Genomic DNA, 13143 nt, shown 5'->3' with positions numbered 1-13143 from the left:
AGGCTAAACAATCACTTCTTCCCCCGCGGATAATGACATGACGTGTATGCTTTTGTAAATAAATCGTTTCCACGTATCATAAACTATTTTCAAAATATTTAGTTACACTATTGATGTCTGATGTTACAACTTTCTAAATAAGGTAAATATGTCTAGATCTAGTTGGACTATGTTTACAATGTTTCAAAATGTGATAAGAAAGGAAATGAAGAGGACAAAACACGTGTTTCAAGCCTCTTGAACAAGAAAGAAGATTCTCCATTCCTAGGTATGTACGATGGCTTTTGAATTTAAATATATAATATGTTTAAACATCTTAGATAGTTTACACTGCAGGGTCTAACGGTTAACTAAATCAAAATGTATTCTTTAAAATCAACGTATACTTTCCTTTTTTGTTTTGAAGGCAATTTCTGGACAAAAGCAATTAAAATGAAAATATGGCAAATAGGTGAATATTTATCTCTAAATCAAGCCTGACTCTCAGAGATCTCCGTCATATAAGCTCATATACTTAGCCTTTGCTGAAATACACGGGAGCACTTTCCCAAAGCTGTTTTCTTATAATACATCCAGTGTTTAGTTACACTACATCGAAGTTCTAATAGCTCTGCAGGCATGAAGTGTATCAGATTGTAAATGCATATATTATATTACATATTTAAAAAAGATCCTTTGTAATTATGTTTGTGCAGTGTATATCTGTATTTTTGGTGTTTGAGTACATGGTCCATAATCCAAATAATGAAAACATACATTGAGTTATGGATGGATTAAAAAATTAGAAAAAAATGAAATTATCACTGTTTTAGATTACAGATTCATGAAGGGCTCAGTCATGTGAAATTCAAAATGAAGATTAATTTGTTTCTGTCACTCATCTGAGAATGTTTATGGCACACGTAATGCGGTTAGTCAAACGTATTTCATTTAAAGTTAACATTGTTGTAAATATCATCACCCTTTATTATTATAAACAGCAGAAACACTATTTAATTTTTTTTGATCAACTGGCAAGGAGGCGTCGTCTAACAGGCTTATTTTTCTTCCCTCTCCAGAGCCCAGAGCCCAGAACAATCCCTAATGTCTTAATTTCGGGAGCTTTTCATAATCATGACTTGCCAAATCATGATACATTTATTTATAAATTATTTATTTTACATGTAACTGATATAAAATGACTACTCAAAAGTCATACATGTGCTGTGCAATACACGCACTTGTACAAACTTATAATCAAATTAAGGTATTACATTTTGAAAGTGCAGATGTCTATTGATGTATATATATAACAAAGAAACATTATTGATTTTTTTCTGTGGGAATATGAAACATAAGCATATAATATAGGCCATTACATTGCTAGGTCAGATCCAATTCAAATGTGGTTCATCTGTTACAATCATCTGATCCTTGTCAAGGCAAACTGGATGTAGATACTGTAGGTCAGTAACATGTAAATCACATGACGTTTGCAACACTGTTTATACAACCGACATTATTGAGATAGAATAGTATTATGAATTCATTGTTTTTAATTTGTCAGATAAAAAAAAGTAGTTTACATACCCTTGAATATGTATTTGAACTATATATAGACTCTTTTGTGTCAACAAATATACTTTCTAATATCCAAAATAGAACAAATACCATCATGCTATCTATCTTATACGATCAAAACTGAGATGTGATCATGGTAGTAACTAGCAACAAACAGCCACAATTCACCAATTCAAACTTTTTATACACCATGCACCAATCCTTACAAATACCAAAAAGGATTTCGGGATTTCCATCCCGTTTATTTTAAACATGGTATAGTAATATGTAGTATTCACGATATTTTCTGGCCAACCTCACGTTGCATAAGACCTTCACATTTCGCGTACTGCATCGCCTAGGCGCTGAACGGAAATACGTGCATGTAATGCATTTAAAATATCTTTCATATTTGAATATGCGGTATTTAAACATCAATGGCAACAATGTAAATGCCGGTCGTCAAAATGTCAACAAAGCTACCTAGAATTAACGATCAGTTGATCAGTTGACTCCGGATGGCTTCAAGTGGCTTATACTTACACTAGCAGCAGTCGTGCTCATCTCTAATATAGCACTGAAACACGGGACATATATTTCAGGACATGACAATGGATACGTGAATGTTGCCGACAAAGGCGAAGGCTGTTCGGGGCTTACATGGAATGATTTGGCTGATTTTGTGTCATTGAGCCCCGAGCGCGCTGTAAACAACTGATCTGGCTGACACAGTGTTTATTATTAACAGGCCGCCGCTTTGCATCTGGAACAATGCTGGTTAAGACATAAAACAAGACTGAATTACTCCCTCATAACATATACAATGTACTGATATATTTTGAATTTCTTACCTCGAAAGTGGCCAGATACATACTTAGTCCAGACTGGAAATAGATATTATGCACTAGCTTGTGCAGTGTTCTTAACATTATGATCTTTCTGTTTGGTACTGCCCAGTGTTGTGTGTCTGTAGATCTAGTTTGAGCGCATGTTTGTATTATAATCTAATAATTACGCCTACAGGTTTGAAAAAAATATGTTAATTATCATTGTTCTACGCGTTTATGAATAGTCTGTATGATTTAGAATGTAATTACTACGAGCAACAATTAAATACAACAGCTGCGACTTTACCATGAACGTGATGGCTCCACCAATGAAATTATTTATATAAAAGAACAATGTAGACATTTAATGTAATGTGGATTTGCAAATAACACAAACAAATCAACTCAATTAAAAGCATTTTTGATGTTGTTTACAACCAATGAGCTCGGATATGATGTTGACAGAGCAGGAATAATAGCCTGGATTCGAACCCTTGACCATGAGATCCTTCCCGCTAAGAGACGCAACTCTTGATGTGTCGAGGCTAGTCACACGTGGTCCCTATGTTCAGTTAGATATGGAAAATAAATTTGCCAAAAAAACAAGCACTGACTGATAACGTTGGGATCTGTGAGTGATGCTGTGTCGTCAACTTAATGTGGGAGGAACGCCAGCTGTGACACAGGTCGTAGACGTTTGTCCATGGATTGTTTATATATCAATTGAATACAACTGCCGAAGAATCCATGCTCTGGTCCCCTGCAAAGTACACCCCGCCTATAGTCCTCGGTGCTACAATCACAAAATATTATTATAATAAATTACTTGTTTGTTTATTTGTTTGTTTGTTGTTTAACGACGCACTCAGCAATGTTCCAGCAATATGACGGCGGTCTGTAAATAATCGAGTTTGGAACAGATAATCCAGTGATTGATATCATGATTAACATCCATGCAATTGGAGTGAGTGAGTGAGTATTGTTTTACGCCGCTTTTAGCAATATTCCAGCAATATCATGGCGGGGGACACCAGAAATGGGCTTCACACATTGTACCCATGTCGGGAATCGAACCCGGGTCTTTGACGTGACGAGGGAAACCAAGTCAGCGAGCCTGACCACCCGATCCCGTTAGTCGCTTCTTACAACAAGCACAGTCGCCTCTTGCGGCAAGCATGGGGCACCTGATAATACTCAATAGTCTGGAGCGGCAGTATAGTCATTCAGTTTATTGTGATTCGCACTCTTATTTGATGCATCCCCATTCTTCTGAATTCAAATCAACCATCACTGGTTCAATGACATGCTCCCCTTATTTGGAAGCAATCCCTCGACATCAGGCACGGGTTACCAAAGTTAGATGTACATATCTAGGTAAGATAGCAACAAGATATGGATGCATATACAGAAGTGTTTGCAGATAGAGAGTGTTTCCAGGTACCAGTATCCTTTCTTCTCTGCTTTTATAAACGTACGCTGACGCTGAGCATACATTATAGTATGGTGGAATTTCCTTGTCCGTATTCTGATCTGTTGAATTAACTGGTAAAGTATGTTCTGTGACTGGAGTTGACAGTTTGACAGTCACCGAGCTTGAAACCCTCGCACCCAGGGTGCAAGGTACAATGTCAAGTCCAGACCTGAGTATTTGCACGCCACATTTATATGGCTGTCATATTGCTGGTTTTGCAATGTACTTGATATTTTAACCAACGAATTGAGACACGGTCTGGTTCCTGCAACCAGCTCGTGCTCCGATCATTGAGCACTCAGTTTACATCTCTCCATGCAAGCGGTAATGTTCCTGGCTTGACAACATCGTGTGGCATCCTCACTAAACACAGCTTCAGGCAGTTATAGCTTCCGCAAAAGGTATGAGAATAGCACCATACGTTTAAGAATAAAGAAATATACACTTATACCATACCATATTATCAAATTCCTTGGTTTGTATATAAACTTTCTGATAAAATGATATGCTGGTGTCAGGAATTCAAGATTATCTAAGAAAATGTTCACCTATAGTTTATGAATACTGTTCTAAGTCGAAACTCTAAGTAAATGTAGATAACGTTCGCCAAAAAGGACGTACACTCTTATGTGAAATAATGTTCTCCAGCTTATAAAAGAATACCTTTATCTTGGTGTCACAACACGGAGTAATAACACAAACCAAATATGGATTAAGAATATATTTATTAAATAAAATTAAGAATCATGTTGGCAATGATGTATCCAACGCACTCACACCCATTCGGCTACCTTCCACTATCACCCTTCACACACTTCACACTCTTCCCATCCTTCACACACACTTCACATACTTCACACCCTTCACACACACCCTCTAACATACACTTTCCCAATAGTTAAGGTTAACCCTACTTACACATACTCTAATTTTGCACTAATAATCTATCTCTAAATCTCTACTAATACATCAATTTATCATCGCAACAATGACAGAACATCAAAACATCAATACATCAATATCAGAACACATTAATACATCTCAACATCAACACCTCAATACATTAACATCTTTAGGCATTAATTCTTCCAACGCTTGAATACATGCATGTCAACAATTATCTCTCATTATGTACACAATATGTACAAAGTCATTCGCCACGCCTCCTTCCACGTCATTGCATTATGCACTGTACATTGTTTTGAGCCTCACACAGGTCTCCTTCTAATCAGATGTAAACATTCCATGTACTTCATGGCCATCTGTCGCCCTGGGGTCAGGCTTCATATAATGAATGTCCCTGCCTCCTCATCCTCCGTACAGGTGCCCCTCTGGGTCCCCGGACACTAAACAACAAACGTCCATACGTAAGTTTAATTACAAGTGACCATTCACCTTACATAGAGTATTAAATACTCAGAATGGTACACACATAGTTATTCACCATACAAATGAACATGGGAGCATGCTCAGTATAACTATACACGGTTATTCAACATACATCAAGCCTGTACAATACTCAGAATAACTAATAAAGTATAGAGTTATTCAACATACATTGCGCAAGTACAACTTAGAGTAACCAATGTCAATATCAAAAGTAAATATACATGATGATATTACTATGGTGGTTGTTTTCAACACAACGACGACTGCCAAATCAAAACTGTGTGAGATCTCAAAATATGTATTGACGTAATTCATGATGAAAAGACATGTTCCTACATCTGTTAACTTTTATATCATTACATATATATATATATTATATACTCGTCTTTTCATCATGAATTACGTCAATACATATTTTAACTATACAGATAATACATACATTATCAAGCTACAAGAATATAAGCATAAACAATATTCAAATATAACTAAAATAAAATTAAAATAAAACTTACGCCACAAGATTGGGACAACACACCAAAACCAAAACCGTCTAACCAAGGTTAGAATTCTCGTTAACTGCCCTGAATTTCAGTTTACAGTCTTTTTAAATACCCACCCAATCACACCGCTCATACAACAAAAGATGTTCACGACTGACCCAAGCAATCTTACATAACACCTCTAAAGCTCACAGCTTACATACAGTCCAACCACTCTCTAACACATACAATCAAACCAACTTCAGAGAAATATATACATTTTGATCTTGACACTTGGTATCTTGTTTACAAACACCGGAAGACTTTGTGAACCCCAGAAAAGACAGGTCAGTCAACGAATGGCAACTGATAATAACCCGAGCACAAATGGTCCAGAGGAAACACCTCGACCTACAATGGTTAAGAACAAACTGCAACTCAAACAACAATGGCCAAGATAAAATAATATACCAAGCTACAATGCCTTAGTACAAATCATAGCTCTAGCAACAAAGGTTTAGAACAACTAGTACCTCGAGCAGCTTAATGAGACATTCTGGGGTGATGGAGTGTGTGAGTTGGGTTCAAATTTTAGTTTCATCACGTCATGTCAGTTTAAAGTGGGAGGAAAGCCCAAAGTGATGCAGGTCTCAGACGTTTACTACATTGTTGAAACCCATGACCAGAGGCAAGGTGCTGACGAACCAACAAACAAGATCGGTGTGAACCGGGATTCGAAACCACGTTTCTGTTGTTCCCACGCGACGCAACTCTGCACAGTGAATTCAGGCATTAGATGATTGTACCACCTAAGCCCCCGTGTTATTCTGGTAATGGTAGTAACCTTGAAATATGTTAAGTATATATAAGCGAAATACAGCATTATCAAATTCATAAAAAATCTCTCCCAAAAGCAGAGTCCATTGTTCGATTCCGACTATATCCGGTGCATTTGAATGTATCGAATTGTGATAATACCAGGTGTTTGTGAAAGATTCCAAAATATTTTTCAATTCAACCTTCCATGGATGGTCATTTGTTTTGGAGGAGTGTTTTGACAGAGATCTGTACCCATTGGCCCTTCCCACAATGACTTAGCAGTCTCACTGGCAAACCCTCGAAGTGAGGTCAGGTCAACGTGACAGTCAGCGTGAAGGCTTCTCTATTTTCATTGTGATTAGAGTGTACCTGCCTGACACTGTCCGTACATATATATGACCAAAGGTTACCTTCAACAGTACATTGACGACCGTGTTCTGAGATGGCCAGCAGGGCTGAGGAAGCCATGAAATGTGGCTTTGACATGCCGCTTGTTACGTATGAGGAACGGATCACCACGACACTAAGCCTCCCTCATCTTCTCACCATGAAGACTCGTCGCTTACGTGAGGACGATATATTCATAACCTCCTACCCTAAAACAGGTACTTACATTGAATGTTCATTGTTACAGTTCTTCGAACTGGATTCACTGTCCCTGTCGTGTCTGTTCAATGTGTATCAGGTATATCCTATGTATTGGTTCACTAGTTTCGCACTGTACACATACAACGTGTTCACATGCCCTGTAGTGTCTGTTCAATGTGTGTGAGGTATATCCTATGTATTAGTTCACTAGGTACAGACTGTACACATACAACGTGTTCACTGTCCCTGTCGTGTCTGTTCAATGTGTGTGAGGTATATCCTATGTATTGGTTCACTAGGTACACACTGGGTGTGGGAGATTGTCAACATGATTGTGGCAGGAAATGCTGAGTATGCTAAACACTGGCAGAACCATGCATTCCTTGAATACAGGAGTGAGGCACAGCTGGACGAGATTCCATCTCCTAGAGTCTTCTTTACGCATCTCCTACCTAGGTAAGGAATATCGACAGTCAGCAAACGTTTGTTTCGTGTGTTAACACCAACACAACACAACACAACACAACACAACCACATAGTAGCCAGGAAGTTAGCCTCAGCAACATTACAATGGACCTCGGTGACTCGGTTGATAGTATGTCATGGAGTAAATCGTTACTCATAACATCCATCACAGATCTCGCGTCCAGAGTTTAACATACAGAATTATATCAACTCTGTGTGAACCTTTGTTGAGAGTTTTCTTGATTTGATACTGGAGAGAAAAAAGCCCTAAAGCCACCCACACGCACTTGATTGCACCTGATTAATATACTGCTAATATTACATTGAATCTTCACTCACTTCATTCTAACACCAGACAGATGCCGGAGGAGGTGTGGCAGCGGAAATGTCACGTCATCCACATAGACCGTAACCCAAAAGACGCCATTGTGTCTTTTTATGTACAGCAGACAAACCAAAACTGGATCAACAAGTCTAAACCTGCAGCGTTCACGGGCACGTGGGATCAATATGTCAATGCCAACATCTTGGGAACTGGTGAGTCTAATCTGGTCCAGGTAGGAATGTTTGATTCGGGGCTGATTCCGGATTAGAACTGGTGCCTGTAACTTCAGCTTGTGGCAAGAGACGACTTAGTGGATCAGGTGGTCAGGCTTGATGACTTCGGTAATAGTGTGTCATCTTACTGATTTGTGAGACTTGACTGTTTATAGGCTGCTGTCATATACTTGTAGTATTGTTGAGATCGGCGGAACGCGGCAAACAAACACAAAATACACTTAATGGTCGACACATCAATAACCTTCGAGAATTCACTAACAGAGGGCACAAGTATAACTTAAAGCAATTGTCATTCACCAATAAAATAAGCAATATATGTATTATGTAACTAACAACATCCTCACATCCCCTGTGTTAATATCTGGATTAATGGGGTCATTGAAAACTGATTTGTTTCCATTTTTAGGATAAGATAGGAATAACGTCAATAATCTTCACAACAGCTGTTTTCTAATCACTTGTCTCCTTTCCTAAAATAAAACATTTCGCTTTTTATTTTACCAATAGACATATCTACCATTCATCCAAATATATTGTAAAGCTTCAAGAATGTTTTAACGGTATTGTTCAAGTGTGTGATACCTGTGCTCAAATGACCATGTACAAGTGGATGATGATCTACAACCTCGATATTTCCAGTCACATTTGACTCCATTCTGGGTCATGTCTTGGCATGGAGCAGGATCCCGGAACTGCACCCGGCTGTGCCCTACTGTCATGTTCAGTTTGAGGATCTGAAACAGGTCAGATGTTTTTTCTGTATGTTTTCTTTTTTTTCTTCATCTTTGCACCTATTCTATCCTGATCAAATATTTGCAGATTACACAAAGTGTGTTTAATGTAATGCTGAAACCTCATTTGTATCGGATAGTATGACTTTACTTTCTGGTAAAAGATGTTTAATATCGAGTTTCCCATGTAAATCTGTGAGTAGTGGCTATATTACCGTATTGTATTATATATTACATTTTAAGACGTTAGATATTCTAGTCACAGTATGACCGTAATACTGACGACGTGACCATACATTTGAACTATGGTTCATCACTTATCGTCATGACGTATATGGGTTTCGTGGATACGACCTCGTATAATCTTCGACTGACACAATAATACAATGTATGCCATTGTCTACCTGGAATGTATCTGATTTGACACGCACTACAACCCAGTGGACATTCATGGTTAGAATAGGTCTCCAGCACCCTAGAAGGCCCTATGGACCGGGTGGTCCGGCTGTGTCATTGTACCCTGGCGCCGCAGGACGTCACGCATAATATCAATCACTGGTTTGTCTAGTCCAGTGTATTATTTAAAGGCCGCCGTCATATCGCTGAAATATTTGTGAAGGCGGGTAAAACAGCAATAAAGAAAAACAATGATATACCCTAGTTTTACGATGTCAAGACTGTAAAATTGAAATAGATAGAATTTGTAGATGCCATCTTCTTTATAATGAGGAACAAAACGTTTCGGGGTATATGTTTACTCCTTCATCGGGTGAATGAATGCTAGGATGCAGAGAGTATATATATTTACATATGTACATGTAAAAACAACAAAGGTAATAAGATAGCAAAGGTGGAAACATTAACAAGCGCTGATTGGTGATAAGCAATGGACAAATAAAGGCCGGGAGTTAAATTAGAACTGATGGCAATAAGCAATCGACAAATAGAAGTTTGTCGAAATTTTTCCATTGCTAATTAACCCCCTGCCTTCTTTTTGTGTTCTTTTGACATCCAGAACTTCGTATGTGCATCACTTCTAAACGCCATTTTAAGACCTGTAAATTTGTAGAAACACATGTGTACAGATATCTAGAAAAGATATATGTAGTTTATTATTCTACACAGGACGATGTGGCTGAGGTAAGAAAGCTGTCGCAGTTCCTGGGACGGCCGCTTGCGGACAAGGTTTATGTAGAGATAGCAGAGGCCTGCAGGTTTGACAAACTGAAACATGCATCTGAAAACTTGAAGGATCAAACCTTCCACAACAGGTGGAACAAGGGATCGACTGGATACTTCAGGAAAGGTACTGTTCACATGTGACGGTTAACTCCTAATAATTGATACAGTTCGAATAATATTCAGTGAGCTGTTTTATGCCGTAATCGTTTTCCAGCTGTGTTTGGACAAATATAAATATGGGCTAGACAAAGTGAGCATGATAAAATTTGTATTAGTGGCCCAAAACATAAAAAAACGGCGAAAACACTTGGTGGTCACTAACAGATTTTCTGAACGTTTTCTTGTATATTTTCTTTAAGTGTTTTAATTTCACTTTTCTTTTACAATGTTCACTTACTAGTTCTCGTATTTTAAACATTTCTAGAACTTTAGCCTATTTTCAAGGATCTCTTTTCACTATGTGTATGGTGTCCTTCTGTATATCCAGGAGAGACTGGTGACTGGAAGAACTGGTTCACAGTGGCGCAGAGTGATTCTTTTGACAAAGCGTATGAAGAAACATTTAAACAGAAATTTCCATACTGAACATGTGTTAATTTGACCTCCACATTACGAAGAAGTAATACAGTTTTTCTGAAAAAGACGTTTTTGTTTGTGGTCACGTGAACGTGAAGAGTCAATTTAGCCAGAGACTGTGTTGGTGTTTTACAACCATTACTATGAGAGGTTATCTCCGATATAATGCCACGATTGTAGAGTTGCGAACCTTAATAGCACAATGCCAAAATTGTAGAGTTGCGTACCTTCATAACACCATGCCGAGATTGTAGAGGTGCGTACCTTAGTAATACCATTCAAAGATTGTAGAGCTGCGTACCTCAGTAACACCATTCTAAGATTGTAGAGTTAAGTGCCTTAGTAACACCATACCAAGATTGTAGAGTTAAGTGCCTTAGTAACACCATACCAAGATTGTAGAGTTTAGTGCCTTAGTAACACCATACCAAGATTGTAGAGTTAAGTGCCTTAGTAACACCATACCAAGATTGTAGAGCTGCGTACCTTAGTAACACCATACCAAGATTGTAGAGTTAAGTGCCTTAGTAACACCATTCTAAGATTGTAGAGCTGCGTACCTTAGTAACACCATTCTAAGATTGTAGAGCTGCGTACCTCAGTAACACCATGCCAAGATTGTAGAGTTAAGTGCCTTTGTAACACCATACCAAGATTGTAGAGTTAAGTGCCTTAGTAACACCATACCAAGATTGTAGAGTTAAGTGCCTTAGTAACACCATACCAAGATTGTAGAGGTGCGTACCTTAGTAACACCATGCCAAGATTGTAGAGTTAAGTGCCTAAGTAACACCATGCCAAGATTGTAGAGTTAAGTACCTTAGTAACACCATGCCAAGATTGTAGAGTTAAGTGCCTAAGTAACACCATACCAAGATTGTAGAGTTAAGTGCCTTAGTAACACCATACCAAGATTGTAGAGTTAAGTACCTTAGTAACACCATACCAAGATTGTAGAGTTAAGTGCCTAAGTAACACCATACCAAGATTGTAGAGTTAAGTGCCTTAGTAACACCATACCAAGATTGTAGAGGTGCGTACCTTAGTAACACCATGCCAAGATTGTAGAGTTAAGTGCCTAAGTAACACCATACCAAGATTGTAGAGTTAAGTGCCTTAGTAACACCATACCAAGATTGTAGAGGTGCGTACCTTAGTAACACCATGCCAAGATTGTAGAGTTAAGTGCCTTAGTAACACCATACCAAGATTGTAGAGTTAAGTGCCTTAGTAACACCATGCCAAGATTGTAGAGTTAAGTGCCTTAGTAACACCATGCCAAGATTGTAGAGTTAAGTACCTTAGTAACACCATGCCAAGATTGTAGAGTTAAGTACCTTAGTAACACCATACCAAGATTGTAGAGTTAAGTGCCTTAGTAACACCATGCCAAGATTGTAGAGTTAAGTACCTTAGTAACACCATTCCAAGATTGTAGAGCTGCGTACCACACTAACACCATTCCAAGATTGTAGAACTGCGTACTTTAGTAACACCATTCCAAGATTGTAGAGCTGCGTACCACACTAACACCATGCCAAGATTGTAGAGTTAAGTACCTTAGTAACACCATGCCAAGATTGTAGAGTTAAGTACCTTAGTAACACCATACCAAGATTGTAGAGTTAAGTGCCTTAGTAACACCATGCCAAGATTGTAGAGTTAAGTACCTTAGTAACACCATTCCAAGATTGTAGAGCTGCGTACCACACTAACACCATTCCAAGATTGTAGAACTGCGTACTTTAGTAACACCATTCCAAGATTGTAGAGCTGCGTACCACACTAACACCATACCAAGATTGTAGAGTTAAGTGCCTTAGTAACACCATGCCAAGATTGTAGAGTTAAGTACCTTAGTAACACCATTCCAAGATTGTAGAGTTAAGTACCTTAGTAACACCATGCCAAGATTGTAGAGTTAAGTACCTTAGTAACACCATACCAAGATTGTAGAGTTAAGTACCTTAGTAACACCATACCAAGATTGTAGAGTTAAGTGCCTTAGTAACACCATGCCAAGATTGTAGAGTTAAGTACCTTAGTAACACCATTCCAAGATTGTAGAGCTGCGTACCACACTAACACCATTCCAAGATTGTAGAACTGCGTACTTTAGTAACACCATTCCAAGATTGTAGAGCTGCGTACCACACTAACACCATTCCAAGATTGTAGAGCTGCGTACCTCACTCACTTGAATCTCTTCATACAGTCATTTTCATGCAAATCTCTCAGGATTTTACGAAGCATCATTCACTGGAGAGGTCGCACATTTCCACTGCTGCTTTATTGAACTATATTGCCTCTGACTCAGTTTTAACATTTAAATACCCAACGCTGGCGCAAATTCCATTTTTTGCTAAATGTGCATATTTTAAAATGCTGTACGTACATAAGCAATGTGAATAATCCTACACCTTGATGCACCTTAATGCACCTTGATCTGCAAGTTCATCTTTTGCCTTAAATACTTACAAGTTGAAGAACACACAAACCCATCCGGTACTTTTCAA

The 13143-nt window shown here is 38.3% G+C and overlaps 1 protein-coding gene across 2 annotated transcripts; it reads left to right on the top strand.

Moving 5' to 3' along the window:
* Window positions 1–6828: 6828 nt before the first annotated feature.
* On the top strand, window positions 6829–10871 carry LOC124141381 (sulfotransferase 1B1-like). 2 transcript variants are annotated; one of them, XM_046509387.2, is made up of 6 exons: window positions 6829–7090; window positions 7412–7568; window positions 7933–8114; window positions 8778–8881; window positions 9995–10175; window positions 10539–10871. In XM_046509387.2, the coding sequence occupies exons 1-6, from the start codon at window positions 6967–6969 to the stop codon at window positions 10634–10636; spliced, it is 846 nt and encodes a 281-aa protein (XP_046365343.2). In that variant the 5' UTR covers window positions 6829–6966; the 3' UTR covers window positions 10637–10871. The 2 variants fall into 2 exon arrangements, with proteins under 2 accessions (XP_046365343.2, XP_046365342.2); XM_046509386.2 differs by having other exon boundaries at window positions 6831–7129; window positions 10539–10826.
* The last annotated feature ends 2272 nt before the right edge of the window (window positions 10872–13143 follow it).

Source organism: Haliotis rufescens, unplaced genomic scaffold, assembly GCF_023055435.1.
Source record: "Haliotis rufescens isolate VD_foot unplaced genomic scaffold, xgHalRufe1.0.p SCAF_25, whole genome shotgun sequence".
Lineage (NCBI taxonomy): Eukaryota > Metazoa > Mollusca > Gastropoda > Lepetellida > Haliotidae > Haliotis > Haliotis rufescens.
This window is presented reverse-complemented; position numbering and strand designations above follow the sequence as displayed.